Source organism: Oryctolagus cuniculus, chromosome 8 (genome assembly GCF_964237555.1).
Source record: "Oryctolagus cuniculus chromosome 8, mOryCun1.1, whole genome shotgun sequence".
Taxonomy (NCBI): Eukaryota; Metazoa; Chordata; class Mammalia; order Lagomorpha; family Leporidae; genus Oryctolagus; species Oryctolagus cuniculus.
Genome location: NC_091439.1, coordinates 11,398,139 through 11,416,090, shown reverse-complemented (window position 1 = coordinate 11,416,090; position 17,952 = coordinate 11,398,139). Strand labels below are relative to the sequence as shown.

Sequence of the window (17,952 nt, the reverse complement as noted above, 5' to 3'; positions counted from 1 at the left end):
CAAAGAAAACTGTACAGCCCCAAGAAGACAGACACCATGAAAAAGGCAGCTGCAGAAGATGTTGATGTTACTTTTGGGTTTTTTTGAGTTTTTTTTCTTTTTATTTATTTGAAACTCAAAGTTACAGAGAGAGAGGGAGAGACAGAGAAAGAGAGAAGGTCTTCCATCTGCTGGTTCACTCCCCAGATGACCACAATAGCCAGGGCTGGGCCAGGCTGAAGCCAGGAGCCAGGAGCTTTCTCTGGGTCTCCCACATGGGTACAGGGGCGCAAGGACTTGTGCCATCTTCTGCCATTTTTCCCAGGCCATAGCAGGGAACTGGATTGGAAATGGAGCAGCCGGGACACAAACTGGCACACATATATAAGGGGTGCGGGTGCTGCAGGCAGCAGCCTCACCCACTACACTGCAGCACTGGATCCTTGATGTTACTTTTGAAGATCATTAAAAGTAAGCAAATTTGGGGCAGGTGGGGTGGCACAGCAGGTTAAAGCCCCGACCTGTAGTGCTGGCATCCCATAGGTGCACTGGTTCGAGTCCCGGCTGCTCCACTTCTGATCAAGCTTCTGTGTATGTGCCTGGGATAGCAGTAGAAGATGGCCCAAATCCTTGTGCCCCTGCACCCACGTGGGAGACCCAGAAGAAGATCCTGGCTCCTGGATTTGATTCATCGCAGCTCCTGCCTTTGCGACCATTGAGGGAATGAACTAGTAGATGGAAGACCTCTTTCTCTGTGTCTCTACCTCTCTCAGTAAATCTTTGAGACAAATAAAATAAATCTTAAAAAAAAAAAAAAAAAAAAGGAAATAGGGGCCGGCGCTGTGGTGCAGTGGGTTAATGCCCTGACCTGAAGCGCCGGTTCTATTCCTGGCTGCTCTGCTTCCCATCCAGCTCTCTGCTATGGCCTGGGAAAGCAGTAGAAGATGGCCGAAGTCCTTGGGTCCCTGCACCTGCGTGGGAGATCTGGAAGAAGCTCCTGGCTCTTGGCTTCAGATCAGCACAGCTCTGGCCATTGCGGTCATTTGGAGAGTGAACCAATGGATAGAAGACCTTTCTCTCTCTCTGGATCTACCTCTCTCTGTAACTCTGTCTTTCAAATAAATCAATCTGTTTTTGAAAAAGTGTTTAATTAACTTGAATATTGTTTTAAAAAGATTGTAGCTTATTTTTCTTCTGCCCCTGAAGTCGTTCAGTGTCACTGAAGGTCAAATCTCCAGGGAACGTTAGGTCTTTGGAAGGCTTGGTTTAAATCCCCCTCTGTGTTAAGCCATGTGGCCTACAAGTCTGCTGCAGGCTGAAGGTTTGTGTCCCCTCCAGATTCCTATGTTAAATCCCTAACCCCAAAGGTGACAGTGTTAGGAGGTGGGACCTCGGGCAGGTGATTAGGTCCTGAAGGCAGAAGCCTCATGCATGGGACTTGGGCCCCTACAAAAGAAAACTGAGAGCTCTTTGCCCCCACCACCATGTGAGGACGCAGCAAAAAGACAGCTGTTAATTAAAGGGGAACCAGGTCCTCCCCAGTCATGAAATCTGCTCGTCTCGTGGTCCTGGATGTCCCAGCCTTCAAAATCATAATGAATGTCTTCTGTTTATAAGCCACAGTGTATGGTATGTTGATACAGCAGCTTGAAAGGACTAAGATGTAAATCGTCCCCCTTCTTTTTTTAAAAAAAGATTTATTGTGGGGCTGGCGCCATGGCTCACTTGGTTAATCCTCCGCCTGTGGTGCCGGTACCCCATATGGGTGCTGGGTTCTAGTGCTGGCTGCCCCTCTTCCAGTCCAGCTCTCTGCTGTGGCCCGGGAAGGCAGTGGAGAATGGCCCAAGTGCTTATCTTGTAAAATAAAATGTATCTATAAAATAAAAACACAAACAGGAAGAAGATAAGAAAAATAGCATGAATTATGTTACATGGCCTGTCTCTTTAGAAATAAGGGTGAAGCACGAGTGTGGACTGTTCTTTAGCCACTGAGGCATGAGTGCCATCCCTCTTAGGAGGCTTTGTCAGTGACAGTTTCAAGCCTTGTAAGCCTGGCTTTTATGTTGGACAATATTAATGAAATGGAAGCACTCGTAAGCTTCTATCCTTTGGTTTTTAGCTCGATTTACATAAATGCTAGAATGCAAAAAACACCAACTCTTCTTGTATGGCAAGATATTTGAAGTGATCATGAGGGTATCTCTTGTCTATTCAGAAAATTAAATTATTTTTGTCAGAAAGTGTCTTAATTTGGAAAGACTTACAACAAAACTTTGCATTTACCTCCAAAACAATCTGATAGGACAACATGTTACACGATCACTAATCACCTTCAAAAAAGGGACAGCCTCCATCAAGTAGAATCCTGTTTGTGACTAACATGCTGGTGATTGGAGCACAGGACAAAAAGAAAACAGAATCTTTGTCAAATTACACCAAACTTTTAAGGAATGCCAGTATTTCACTGTGTCTACACTGGTGTTCTTTTTTCTTACTATAAGTGAATACCTGGGGTAGGTTCTCATAAAGAAAAGGGGGTGATATAACTCAGAGTTTTGGACACTGGCAATCCCAACAGCCTAGCATCAGATCTAATGCAGGTCATCTTTGGCTGCAATATATTTTGACAGACAACACTAGGAAAACAGAAACCCATGCAGGGACAAAAGACCCCATTACCAGACAGGAAGCCAGAGAGCAAGGGAGGGATAAGACGTGTTTCTACAACAACTCATTCTTTGAGAACTAGCTCAGGTTCCCACAAAAAAAAAATTTACTCTAATTCCTTCCAAGGGCAGCACCTCCAGGAACCTAAGAACCTCCCACTAGGCCCCACCTCCGAGGGGTCCCACCACCTCCCTACATCTCCATGCTAAGGATAAAAGCTTTCAACACATGCACATTTCAGGGATCCATGCAGAACACAACATTCCAGAGGCAGTGATGCTTATGACATTTCAAATCTATAACTGAATGCAACTATAATAAACGTTTTACTCTATGGCAAGTTTCTGGTTTTTCTAAATATTTGCTGAATGAATAAACTCTAAATGCCAGGTAGTAATAGTGCTCATTTTTGGAGTACTACTAGATTCAGTTTGGTAATAGTTTGTAAAGGATTTTTGCATCTGTTTTCCTGAAATTGGTTGTATGCTGTTTCTCCTGGGTTCCAGGGTTAGGTAAATTCTGTCTCACAAAATCAGGTAAGTACTCTCCCCTTCTCTGCAGTAAAGATGCCATATTTTTCATAAGTACTTGATAGAAGTTACCAGTGAAATGGTATCAGCCTGGAGTTTCCTTTATGGGAAAGTTTTGAAAAAATTCTTTTAGAGGTTGATTATCCAAATTTAATTATCTTGTTTCAGGGAATTGGGATTTTTCAAAATTTGTATATTTCTTCTAAGTGTTTGAATTTTCTGGCATAATGTTCTCCCTGACCTCCTCTTAAATCTCTTTTAGGGGCTGGTCCTGTGGCATAGTGGGTAAAGCCACCACTTGCAGTGCCGACATCCCATATGGGCACCAGTTCAAGTCCTGGCTGCTTCACTTCCAATCCAGCTCTCTGCTATGGCTGGGAAAGCAGTAGAAGATGGCCCAAGTACTTGGGCCCTGCACCCACGTGGGAGACCCAGAGGAAGCTCCTGGCTCCTGTCTTCAGATCGGCTCAACTCCGGCTGTTGTAGCCAACTGGTGAGTGAACCAGTGGATGGAAGACCTCCCCTACCCCCACCTCTCCTTCTTTCTTTCTGTAACTCTTTCAAATAAATAAATTTTAAAAAAAATCTCTCTTAATGTATGTAGAGTTCATAAAATTCTACTTTCTTTCCTCACATTGGCAATTTGTATTCTCTCTCTCTCTCTCTCTCTCTCTATATATATATATATTTTATATGGATATGTATATGCATGTATATATATTTAAAATCAGTCCACCTAGAAACTGGTCAAATTTATTGATCTTTTCAAAGGATCAATTTTGGGCATTGTTAATTTTCTCTGTTATTGGTTTTGTATTTCATTGGTTTCTGCTTTTTTTGTTGTTTCCTCCTGGCACTTGGGGGTGAGGGAAGTATGAAACAGTAGATGGGAGACCTCTCTCTCTCTCTCTCTTTATTTTTCTCTCTGTTTTTTTTCTCTCTGTTATTCTCCCTCTGTTTCTGTTACTCCGGCTTCCAAATAAGTACAATTAATTAGTTAAAAAGCTTCTGAAGTAGGTAGACAACACCAGGCTTTGACAACTCTCAATTTCCTTTTGCAATGAAGGTCTGTTTTTGATCTGACTGGGTAGATGTCTGTTCCCTTTGCCCTCACTTTTCCCAGGATTTTACCACAGTAGGGTAATGGCATCATCCTTGAAGCAGTGCTGCTTCTCGGGCAATTTGATCTGCCTGAGACCCAGCGGAAGCAGATTTCACTGCCAGCCTCCAGCCTGTGTGGTTGCACATGAATCCCACAGACTGATTTTCTAACTGGGCGTCCAGGCTGTGCTTACCTCTCCAGAGTCTGAAACACCCACTTTATTTTTGCAGCTCCCCTGGGACTCTGAGTGGCATACAGGTAACCCCATTTCCCCTGCTGGGTTCGTGTTTTTTCATTCCTCTGTTTTGCAAGCTTGCAAACCTTTCATGGTTTGTGTAGGGTTCAGAAATTTAGAGAATGAGCATTACAATGAGGGTTACAGGGAGAGGTACCATTGCAGAGCACGTAACAACGTGCCAACCTCACTGGTCCCTTTCCTGTTTCCTTTTTCTTGCCTCTTTATTTTCCCAGAATACTTTCTTCTGCCTTCTAAAACTTCACTCCTGACACAAGCCCTCCCTTCCATGCACAGCTCTCTGATGACTGTAACCCAGCATCTTCTTACCCTGCTTCGTCTACCATCTTTTCCTACTAACTATTTTCTCTGTTGTGTTTTCAAGATCTCCCAGGCTCAACTTGAGCTACAGGTGTAACAAATCAGAGGTGTGGGTAGTCATTTGACACAATGGTTAAAATATGGCTTGGAATATCACATCTCATATCAGAGAACCTGGGTTCAAATCCTGCTCTGCCCCCACTTCTGGCTCCCTGCCAATGCAACCCTGAGAAACAGTAAATGATGAGACAAGTGTTGAGTCATCCCTGCTCCCATATGGAAGACACAGGAGTTCCCGGCTTCCAGATTGGCCTGGCCCAGCCCCAGCTGTTGGAAGCATCTGAGCAATCAACCAGTGGATGGGAAACATCTCTGTGGTCTCTCTCTCTCTCTCACTCACATGCCGCCTTTCAAATAAATAATTTTTATCAAAAAAATCAGTATTTGTGTCTTCATCTTTTATTGTCTGCCAGAATCATGAACGAGGAAATGAAGCAACAGCAAGTGTGGCAAGGAAAGGAGGCGAATGATTGCCTTTGAGGCAGCTTCAGTGAGAGTTGGGGGTGGATACCAAGCAGGCCGAGGACCATAAATGTATCCATGCTTACTACACAAGAATTCTGGGGATGAAAAATTGTGCGCTCAGTTTTTTTTTGTTTTTTTTTGTTTGTTTTTTTTTTTTTTTTGGACAGGCAGAGTGGACAGTGAGAGAGAGAAAGGTCTTCCTTTTACCGTTGGTTCACCCTCCAATGGCCGCCGCGGCTGGTGCATCGCGCTGATCCAAAGCCAGGAGCCAGGTGCTTCTCCTGGTCTCCCATGCGGGTGCAGGGCCCAAGGACCTGGGCCATCCTCCACTGCACTCCCTGGCCACAGCAGAGAGCTGGCCTGGAAGAGGGGCAACCGGGACAGAATCTGGCACTCCGACCGGGACTAGAACCCGGTGTGCCGGTGCCGCAGGTGGAAGATTAGCCTATTGAGCCATGGTACCGGCCTGTACTCAGTTTTTATACTGCTTAAAATCCACAAACCTATTTTCAGTTAAAAATATGAATAAATCAGTGCCAGAAATGTAGAACAGCAGGTTAAGCTACCACTTGTGATGCCAGCCCATATGGGCACCAGTTCAAGTCCCGGCTGCTCCACTTCCAATCTAGCTCCCTGCTAATGTATCTGGGAAAGCAGCAAAAGATGGCCCAAGTGTTTGGGCCCCTGTACCCATGTGGGAGACCCAGAGAAACTCCTGGTTCCTGGCTTTGTCCTTGCCCAGCCTAGGCTCCTGCAGCCATTTGGGGAATGAACCAGTGGATAGAAGCTGTCTCTCTCTCCCTCCCTCGCTCGCACCCCCCCATAAGCCTGCCTTTCTAACAAATAAAAGTAAATCTTTAAAAAATGAGCAAATCAAAACAAAATTGTTAACATTCATTTTCCATAATCAATAGCTTCATTTGCAAAGAAGCATTTTATTTAGGTAATTAGTCAAGTAAATAATTAGGACTTAATTGACCTTAGAGGCTGCTTCCAACTCTTGAAGTTGAGGCCACTCCAGTGTCTGTGATGTAACATTTGGCACTGAGATGCTCAGGTCAGTATGAGAAGCACAGTCTTTATGCACACTAGTGAAAGGTATCCATTGGAATATATTGCAATACATAAAAATACTGTGGATCTTCCACTGAAATATTAATGCTGACAATTTGTCGCCCTGGGTAGTCATTTTTTTTAACTTTTATTTAATGAATATAGATTTCCAAAGTACAGCTTATGGACTACATTGGCTCCCCCCCCCAATGACTTCCCTCCCACCCACAACCCTCCCCTTTCCCACTCTCTCTCCCCTTCCATTCATATCAAGATTCATTTTTCAATTTTCTATATATACAGAAGATCAGTTTAGTATACATTAAGTAAAGATTTCAACAGTTTGCACCCACATAGAAACACAAAGTGAAAAATACTGTTTGAGTACTCGTTATAGCATTAAATCTCAATGTACAGCACACTAAGGACAGAGATCCTACATGAGGAGTAAGTGCACAGTGACTCCTGTTGTTGACTTTACCAATTGACACTCCTGTCTATGGCATCAGTAATCTCCCTATGCTCCAGTCATGAGTTTCCAAGGCTATGGAAGCCCTCTGAGTTCTCCGACTCTTATCTTGTTTAGACACGGTCATAGTCAAAGTGGAAGTTCTCTCCTCTGGGTAGTCACTTTAATGACATACTTTGTGATTAATGGAGCCTCCTTCTTGTGAGGAGCTCACAGGGTTTCACAGCATCTCTATTCAGGCTCTTTTGTAGGTTGTATACATGATTCCTGCTTTCCCACTGGTACTTCATCACTCCTGGGCAAATTGCTTAGAGTAAACTAAAGGAAGGCTTACGCTCTTTGCCCAGAGAGGATCACACAGGCAACTTCTAACTTTCACTCTGGGCCTCCTGCTTTTCACTGAGGTCAGCATAGATGGATAAAACGAACACCAAGTGGACTCTGTTTCTTCCTTGTCTGAAATGTCTTTTTTCACTCTATAATTTTGCTTTGAAATTGTGTTACCCCATGATAGAAACTGTGTGGGCAAAGAAGACATTTAGTAGGTGAGGCTGGGCAAAGAGAATGAAAGAGAATGAAATGAAATGAAAGGAAGAAAAGATGTCTAATGAATATGGTGGAAGAATGTAAGCAATTTGGGACTGCCTCTATATTTGATTTTGGCCCCAGGCAAAAGACTGATTGAATCTGTGAGTGTTCTTATTATCTGTCACAGATAAACCTATGGTTCAGGGGGAAAACATTAGAAAATCTTAGGAAGCACAGTGCATGTGATTACTTTTGGCACTCAGCATCGACCACCTCCTAGACCAAAGACTTCAAGTAGAGAAGAGCAAAAACACTTCATTGTATTACCCACAATGGCAGGGATAATGTATCCACAATTTGAAAATAACAGAGGTGTCAACTTTTGCAACTGTTGGTGAGAAAATCTCCAGTGTGTGTTCTACTTGCCAATAACATGATCCTGGCCTAACTATAAAGGTAAGATCCTCCAAATAAATTTTATACAATGATGTATGACTACATTCTGGTTATTGTTTACTTATCTTTAAGGTTAATTAAAGTCTTTCCTGGACTGGGAGGGGTAGCTCTAATAATTGTAAATATAACAATGACAACAGCAATATTATTTGCTTGGTTTTGTTTTCTCACAAACAAAACCAAGAGATGAGGTGAGGTGGAGGGGGTGGTGGTGAGATGTAATTGTCTCTCCAGTGACAAGACACAGAATTCACTGTTATGGTGATTAGAAGCTCTGTAAACTTTAACCTCGTACTCAGAAACCCCATTGTCCTTCTTCTCTAAAAGTATCAGGAAATCTGGGGAGAAACAATAGAATCATGAAGTTATCATGAACAAAGCTCTTAGGAATTCTTGAAATTTCAAGGCCCAGAGTATAACTGTGTAGACTTGAGAGCAACAAGACCAATTCCATCCAGGACCCAAAAGTCATCACTTCTTGATTTAATAACCTGCTGTCCCACATGTTTGGGAATTTCATTTCCAATCCCAGAGGCTACTTTTTACTAACAAATGGGATTAAAGACAACCATGGGTTCATACAACACCTCCAGGCATTGCTTTATCACCAACAGGTACAAGCTCCACTTTTAGAACATCCACCTTGGGGACTGGCAGTGTGGCACAGCTGGTAAAGCCGCCGCCTGCAGTACCAGCATCCATTATGGGCGCCGGTTCGAGACCCGGCTGCTCCACTTCCAGTCCAGCTCTCTACTGTGGTCTGGAAAAGCAGTGTTAGATGGCTCAAGTCCTTGGGCCCCTGCACCCATGTGGGAGACCTGGAAGAAGCTCTGTGGAGGCTCCTGGCTTTGGATTGGTGCAGCTCCGGCCACTGCAGCCAGTTAGGGAGTGAACCATCGGATGGAAGACCTTTCTCTCTCTGTCATTCGCCAACTGACCATGCTGACAAAACAAAACTAATTATCATTCCTTTTACCACTTCAGAAGGAGGATTGTATCCTAGAGGCCCTCTCGCCTTAAACTTCTATCACATCATGAACTGTGACCATTGTCCTTGTAAACAAGTGGACCTTGCTCCCAACATGCACAGTATGCCCCTTTCAGGGCATCATAACGCAATCAACAAACCCAGGACACTAGACATGGGAATCTCATTGTTGTCATCATCAGTCTGTGTTCTTCAGAGACCTTGCAGCTAAGAAAATAAATCTTCCTATTTTAAAGGAACAACGACTGGCTCACCACGGTGCAGATGAGCACTAGCAGGTTACTAACAGGCTCTGTGTCCCTCTAAAGGCATTTCTTAGGAGGATACCTTCTGCTCTGGAAGTTCCACGGACAATGCTAAATCCATTCCCCACCGTGGTCATGAATAAACTATAGCTTTGGTTTCCCCTTAGCCAGCCAAGGGGGGTGTATGCTACAGCAAACACTTGTAACATAAATATTACACCTAAATAGATACCGCAAGCCAAATAGAACCATCTGTGACTGGGGAAAAAGCCATCTGGCTTTCTAGAAGGACTGTGTTCCTGCTCACACAGGCAAGTGAGTATTTCATGTGGTGTGGGGCTGTCCTGACACCCAGAGCTTTGAAATATGTGCTAGCAGTCACTCCCACCCTCAGTATCACCCCCTCCCTTATTTTTGCCTACAAACAAAGCCTTCTGTGTTGAACTAAGAGGAGTGATTTTGAGAATTTCAGGGGAGACGTGAGGGTGGGTTATAAAGGAAGCTACTAAGCCTGCCTCCCCTTACAGCTAGCTATCTTATGAACTCAGAACAAGGCATTTTTTTTTTAATCAGTGCTATTTTATTGTTCTAAGTTTTCAAAACTTTTTTCCCTCTAATTTCAAACAACTCAAAGGGAATGTCTTGGGAGTTTCGAAATGAAATAGCAGACGTGGCTGGTGCCCAGTGCAAGCCTGCAGTTGCTGCTAGTTGCTGTAGTGCTCGGATCTGAAATCTCCCCTATAGAAATTCTCCGGGTGACGGGGACACCTCTGCCTCTGGATTTACCATCCCTGAGTGGCCACTTGAGAGTTATGAAAGCCTGGCTCCCTTGCCTTAAGGCAAGATGAACTCCGCATGCAATTTACAGGCGAATTCTGGAGGAGAGTCAAGCTAAGACTAGACTTGACCTGACAGTGCAGCCTCCCCTGACCATCTCCCCTCTCTCCTGAGAGCTCTGACTTAATGCAGTGCTTGGGCGGGGTTCCCCTGCCGGGTGCCTGCTCCTGGAGTACCCAACACAGCCATCTCAGGGACGGCACACGCTGCAGCTGGTCCCTTGTCCTTTCTAGGTAAACTCCAATTTTCATCTGAAAGCCAGGTGGTCAGCACAGTTCTGTTCATGTTTATAAGAGACCATTCATTCATTTGTTCATTCATTTATTCATGCAGTGTGTTGAACCCTTCTCTGTGCCAGATTTTTGCTGGCTCCTGGAGATGGATCAAGGACTAACACAGAGGTTCTACCTGAACCTCTGTGAAATTCTTCAGTGTGAGAAACATTGATCAGCTTTTTCCTGTACCTTGTGTCAACTCACTCACTGGCAGTGCAGTGTCTGCCTCATTTTATGTCAGATGGTGATTTGAGATAAAATTCTAGAGATTTTGCAGAAAGAAGGTGAATCATCTGTAGTCAAACCTCTAAGTCACTTTGACTTTTTTTTAATTAATTAATTTATTTGACTGTCAGAGTTACATAGAGAGAGAAGGAGAGGCAGAGAGAGAGAGAGAAACATTTTCCATCCAATGGTTCACTCCCCAAACAGTCACCAACAGCCAGAGCTGTGCCAATCTGAAGCCAGGAGCCAGGAGCTTCTTCTGGGTCTCCCATGTGGGTGCAGGGGCCAAAAGACTTGAACCATCTTCTACTGTTATCTCAGGCCATAGAAGAGAGTTGGATCAGAAGTGGAGCAGGCAGGACTCGAACTGGCACCCATATTGGATGCCGGCCCTGCAGGCGGTGGCTTTACCCACTACATCACAGCATCAACCCCATCCCTTTGATTTCTATTCCTTCTTTTTCCCTACTACCAAACCAGACCTCTTTATATTTTTCAAGTTTGTGGTTAGAATGTGAAAAATCATTTTAATGACTATAAAAAGAAATAAAACACCTCAGTTGCTATTTGTTCCAGGAATTTTCAGAGCTTTTTCCTTTTGTTTGGGAATTACTAGGATCCTTCCAATATGTCCAATCATCCACAGGTGCTTAAATCCCATAAATCATATTCTGATCTCTCCTTCTCTCTGGAAACTGATGTTATTATTTTTTAGATATTACCTTTTAATAAATAAGATCACAGAAATCTATTGGCTTGATCAATAATAAATAATATTTGTTGGATTTTTGACAAAGTAAAGTCTTATTAAGAAATCAACCATTTTGTTGTTGGTTTCTTGATGTATTTATTTATTCTAATGGTGCCATTCCAATAACTCAATCTTGGGTTAGATAAAATCTAAATTACAAGTATGAAACTTATTCAATTAACTGATCTATCCACTTGTGTCTGTGCTCATGAGGAGTTCTACAGGGTGATGAGAAGAGCTTGGACTCTGGATTGCAGACACATGGCTTTTGAATCCTAGGAATATCACTTGCTCTAGACTCAGGTAAGTTCATGAATTGCTCTTTGCACCTAGTTTCTCCTTTATACAATAAGGATCATATTCCCTACCTCCTGAAGATATTTTAAGTCCTAAGGATGCACAGGATTAAATGTTTTCAATCATAAAGTACATAGACGTTTCCATTGCATATACTAAATCCCTGCTCCATACTGGCTATTGTTTCTATAATTATTGTCATAATGGTAACTGGTCCTAATTACCTTTTCCTGAAGAGAAAATACTACCCATGCTCTGAACTTTTTGATAGATGGCTTCCTATCAGCTATTTAAGTAATATAAAAGAAAAAGAATACTAGGGCATCCAAAAAATCTCATGGAAAAATGGGATTAAAAGATACATTTATATTGGGCAAAATATTTTTAAATCCATGCATAGTTTTATCCTAATATACATTTTTATAAACTTCTTGGAGATCACTTGTGTGAATGAATTTTTTTTTAAGATTTATTTTTATTTATTTGAAAGTCAGAGTTACAGAGAGAGGTAGAGACAGAGAGAGAGGTCTTCCATCTGCTGGTTCACTCCCCAGATGGCCATGACGGCCAGAGCTGCATCCAAAGCCAGCAGCCAGGAGCCAGGAGCCAGGAGCTTCTTCCTGGTCTCCCACACTGGTGCAGGTGCCCAAGGACTTGGGCCATCTTCCACTGCTATCCCAGGCCACAGCAGAGAGCTGGATCGAAGAGGAGCAGCCGGGACTAGAACCAGAGCCCATATGGGATGCTGGTGGTTCAGGCCAGGGCATTAACCCGCTGCGCCACAGTACCAGCCCAGTGAATGAAATTTTTTTTTTTTAAATCTGCAGCAAAGTAAGTTTATCCTTTTATTCCATTTTCTGCGAACTTTTAACTAGCTTCTCAGAATATGACCCAAATTGTTTCAAAAGGAGCCCTATACACATGGATAAAATTAAAGGATTCTTTTCTATAGAAAGATTCAAGTGCAAAATATCATTTTTAGAGGGCAGTTTGCAAGTGGTGCATTTGCCACGACCCCTGGAAGAGTGTGTGGTTACATGCATGGGGGTCCTGTGAAACCACGAGATGCGTCAAGCCTGAATGAAATGCTCAACTGCTAACTTTCTTCATGGGAGAGCTCCTTTCCTATAAGGGAGAAAAACAATTACCATTTGGCCATGGCTTCAGTCATATCCATTGCTAAAACAACCCAAATTGTTTTTACTTTACCACAATTTCCAAAAGCAAGGCAGAAAATGTGTTGCCAAGGAGACAGATGGCAGACGGAGAAAGGCAGGGTAATGGTACCTATGACCATGGAGCTGTGACTTCTGCTTCCAGCTCTAGACCTGCAGAAACTCACAAAACCTTCTCTGAGAATGGGTAACATGAAGATGCTGACAAATCTTTCATGGTCCCAAAATCATATTTTATGCCAATTCATCTAAATCCAGAAACTTTGATATAGATCTTAAACAACTTCTGTGATGGCAACACAAAGTTTCCCCAAATGAGGAAGCAGAAGCCACAATTTTGAAAAAAAAAAATCCACTTCACACATGGAAGAGCATTTACTTATGGCCACATGTAGGTGGCAAAGAACACGGAAGCAGTGTGCTGTTCCCTAACGGAATTATCTACATGTCGAGAGGAGTAATCCTAGTGCCAAGGTATGCTGAATAAATCGTGGTGGTTTCCAGTCCACCAAACTCCCTTTCCAGGGCTCCTGAGATTGTAAATCCTGTTATTATCTTCTTTTAAAAAGTATATTTCGGCCGGCGCCGCGGCTCACTAGGCTAATCCTCCGCCTGTGGCGCCGGCACACCGGGTTCTAGTCCCGGTCGGGGCGCCGGATTCTGTCCCGGTTGCCCCTCTTCCAGGCCAGCTCTCTGCTGTGGCCAGGGAGTGCAGTGGAGGATGGCCCAAGTGCTTGGGCCCTGCACCCTATGGGAGACCAGGATAAGTACCTGGCTCCTGCCATCGGGTCAGTGCGGTGCACCAGCCGCAGTGCGCTGGCCGTGGCGGCCATTGGAGGGTAAACCAACGGCAAAGGAAGACCTTTCTCTCTGTCTCTCTCACTGTCCACTCTGCCTGTCAAAAAAAATTATATTTATACAATTACAAAAACTAAGATTCTGAAGGCCACTTTTTACAGTAATATCCCACATTCTAACAATGTCAGTGAGGAAGAATTTTGTTAGGATCTGCTAAGAGTGTAAGAGTGTGAAAGAGGTAGAGAGGTTTTCTCAGAGGTAGCAGGTGGAATATCCCCATGAAGTGGCCAAAATTGCAAATTCATAGGCCAATTGAAAGTTACAGTCTTGAAAGGAAAGATACAGAAATACTTTTCTTTCCAAATGATCTTTTCTTTCTCAAAAAAAAAAAAAAAAGTGTTTTAAAGACTGCTTCAGTCATTGAACTCAGAGCCACGCAGGATGTGCTCCCTGCTTCCCTGAAGCCCTTGGTGCTAAGCGAGCACCATGCTTTTACCCTGAAATCCCTTCCTTGTTGGTTAGCTACGTGCTCACAGGTACGTCATGGTTAAGATGACTTTTACGTACTTACTCTGTGTCAATCAATGTCTCAAAAGCATTAGACGGAATCTTTTTCTTTTTCTTTTTCTTTTTTTTTAACTTTTATTTAATGAATATAAATTTCCAAAGTACAGCTTATGGATTACAATGCCTTCCCCCCCCCATAACGTCCCTCCCACCCGCAACCCTCCCCTTTCCCACTCCCTCTCCCCTTCCATTCACATCAAGATTCATTTTCGATTCTCTTTATATACAGAAGATCAGTTTAGCATACATTAAGTAAAGATTTCAACAGTTTGCTCCCACACAGAAACATAAAGTGAAAAATACTGTTTGAGTACTAGTTATAGCATTAAATCTCAATGTACAGCACACTAAGGACAAAGATCCTACATGAGGAGTAAGTGCACAGTGACTCCTGTTGTTGACTTTACAAATCGACACTCTTGTTTATGGCATCAGTAATCACCCTAGGCTCTTGTCATGAGCTGCCAAAGCTGTGGAAGCTCCCTGAGTTCACCGACTCTGATCATATTTAGACAAGGCCATGGTCAAAGTGGAAGTTCTCTCCTCCCTTCAGAGAGAGGTACCTCCTTCTTTGATGACCCATTCTTTCCACTGGGATCTCACTCACAGAGATCTTTCATTTAGGTTTTTTTTTTTTTTCTTCCCCAGAGTGTCTTGGCTTTCCATGCCTGAAATACTCTCATGGGCTTTTCAGCCAGATCGGAATGCCTTTAGGGCTGATTCTGAGGCCAGAGTGCTGTTTAGGACATCTGCCATTCTATGGGTCTGCTATGTATCTCACTTCCCATGTTGGATTGTTCTCTACCTTTTTTTTTTTTTTCTATCAGCTAGTATTTGCAGACACTATTCTTGTTTATATGATCCCTTTGGTTCTTAGTCCTATCATTATGATCAATTGTGAACAGAAATTGATCACTGGGACTAGTGAGATGGCATTGGTACATGCCACTTTGATGGGATTGAATTGGAATCCCCTGGTGAGAGCGGGGATGCAGCTAACTTTTTCATTAAACCTTAAGACATCTGTAACATCTCTGACATTATCCATCCATGTGAACAGAACATGAAAAAAAACAAGTATAAAAGTTGAAAGACCTAGAAATAAAATGTTTTGGCCCTTTGGATAGTCAAGATATGGCAGATTGAGAAAAAAAAAAAAAGAACAGAAGGAACAAATTCCAATTTAGACAATGTCTTATTCTGCCAGGCTGCTGGCAGGGATTTATTTCTCACAGTTCTGGAGTCTACCATGTCCAACAGCAAAGTACCAGCAGAGTCAATGTTGATGAGCACCTGCTTTCTTATAGCCAGTCGGCTTCTCATTGTAACTTCTCATGGCAAATATGAGGGTCTCTCCCAGGTTTATGAAGGAATCAGTACCGCGCATGACTTACTGACCTCCCAAAGGCCACATCTTCTTAAAATCTATTTACTTATTTATTTATTTGAAAAGTAGAGTGACAGAGAGAAGGAGAGAGAGAGAGGGAGAGAGAGATCTTCTATTCACTAGACCACTCTCTAAATTGCCACAGCGGCCTGGGCTGGGCAGGCCAGGAGCCTGGCACTCCGTCATGGTCTCCCACATGGGTGGCAGGGGCCCAAGAACTTGAGCCATCTTCTGTTTTTCCCCAGGAACATTAGTAGGAAGCTGGATCAGAAGTGGAGCAGCCAGGAATCAAACTGGCACTCATATGGTATCCTGGCATTACAGGTGGCAGCTTACCCCACTGTACCACAACACCAGCCCCAGGCTGCACCTTCAAAAATCATCACCTTGAGATGAGGAGTTCAACATATGCGTTTGGGACTGATAAAAGCACTCAGACCACGGTAAGCAGGAAACCAACTTGAATCACTTAAGTTCTGCCTTTCTCCTAATTTTTATATGTTTTGTTTGTCATTTTTTAAGATTTAATTTATCATTTATTTAAGAGGCAGAGTTAAAGAGAGAGGGAGAGACAGAGAGAGAGGTCTTCCATCTACTGGTTCACTCCTCAAATGGCCGCAACAGCTGGAGCCGAAACAATCCAAAGCCAAAACCGAGGATCTTCTTCCAGGTCTCCCATACAAGGGCCAAGCACTTGGGCCATCTTCTACTGCTTTTCTAGGCCATGGCAGAGAGCTGGATTGGAAGAGGAGCAGCCAGAAATAGAACTGGCTCCCATATGGGATGCCGGCGCTGCAGGCAGAGGATTAATCTACTTCGGCACAGTGCTGGCCCCTTAATCTTTATATTTTTAAACTTTATGCTTTTACTTATAGCATAAAGATTTTACTTGGGGCAGATACGTTGTTTTTCAGCCAAGAGATATAGAAAGAAGTAGACTTTTGGAAATAAAGGAAGATTCTAGGAGGACTACCCAGGAAAATGTCAAAAAAATTCTGTAAGCATCATTTTTAAAGTAATTTGCATAATTGAATGACAAAATTTTGTTGAAAGAAACTTCATGAGGAGTTAAAAAATCAGTCAGAGCCTAGGGTGATTACTGATGCCATAAACAAGAGTGTCAATTTGTTAAGTCAACAACAGGAGTCACTGTGCACTTACTCCTCATGTAGGATCTCTGTCCTTAATGTGCTGTACATTGTGATTTAATGCTATAACTAGTACTCAAACAGTATTTTTCACTTTATGTTTCTGTGTGGGAGCAAACTGTTGTAATCTTTACTTAATGTATGCTAAACTGATCTTCTGTATATAAAGAGAATCGAAAATGAATCTTGATGTGAATGGAAGGGGAGAGGGAGTGGGAAAGGGGAGGGTTGCGGGTGGGAGGGACGTTATGGGGGGGGAAGGCATTGTAATCCATAAGCTGTACTTTGGAAATTTATATTCATTAAATGAAAGTTAAAAAAAAAAGTCACAGGTGCTGATAGCATGGTCAGGTCCAGCTCTGAAAGCTAAGTAGCTCTATCACGGATACAGGTGTAGGTTATTCCCAGCATTACGCGCTTCCTCCTGCTGTTAACTGATAAGGGTGGCTCACAGAAGTCTCATATTCTTTGAGAAACTGGATTATTCTATTATTATTCCGTATTTGTGCTGGAAGTCCTTCCTTCGAAGTGCTTTCTAGCCTTTTGTGGTCCTTCAGTGATACTGTTGTTTTTCTCTTTCTCTTTTCACCTAGAAACTAGATTTTTCCCTCAATCCAGTAGACAAACTTCGTAAGTGTTTAACTCGGTACTGACCACGAGCACACCTGTGTATGAACTGAGTTAAGCAGAATGCCTTCTGTGCAGTGCAGTCGCCAGACACAAGCTCATGCCTGCTTTATGTTAGACAGAATGAGCTTTAGGCAAGGATTCAGCTCCAGGCTTTTTTTTAATTTACAAGTATTTACATCACCACTAATATGCTCCCTGAGACTTCAATGTTCTCTGAATTTGTGCAGTTCTACTTGTTCCCTTTTTTGATAAACTGATCATTCAGGTCCGCAAAGAGCCCATTTCAAATGCAGTAAACACAACAGCAAGCAATCTAAACCACTAAAACCTTTTGTCTCTGAAGACACGCTTTTCAGAGTAACACAAATTATTGGAGGAAGCCAGCATTGTGGTATAGAGGATGAAGCCACTGCCTGTGATGCTGGCAACCCAGATGGGTGGTTGCTCAAGTCCACTTCTGCTCCAGCTCCCTGCTAATGAACATAAAAAAGAGGTGAAAGATGGACAAGCACGTTGTTAACACACCAGTTGGGACACCCAAATCCCATATGGCATGTCTGAATGTAAATCCTGGCTCTGCTCCAACTCAAGCTTCCTGTTAATATGTATCCTGAAAGGCAGCAGGTGATGGATCAAGTACTTGGGTCCTCACAACCCACATGGGAGACCTGGATTGAGTTCCTGGCTACTTCCTGGCTTTGGCTTGGTCCAGCCTGGCTGTTGCAGGCATTTGCAGAGTGAGCCAGCAAATGGAGATCTCTTTC

At 43.1% G+C, this 17,952-nt stretch overlaps 1 protein-coding gene across 1 annotated transcript in view; it reads right to left on the bottom strand.

The window, feature by feature from the left end:
• Window positions 1-462: 462 nt before the first annotated feature.
• The window catches only part of RBM46 (RNA binding motif protein 46), a 107,814-nt gene continuing 90,324 nt past the window's right edge, over window positions 463-17,952 (bottom strand). The window contains exon 5 of the mRNA XM_051819968.2: window positions 463-1,852. Within this exon, the coding sequence (XP_051675928.1) occupies window positions 1,830-1,852 (23 nt within the window). The 3' untranslated portion in view covers window positions 463-1,829. The remainder of the gene's footprint in view (window positions 1,853-17,952) is intronic.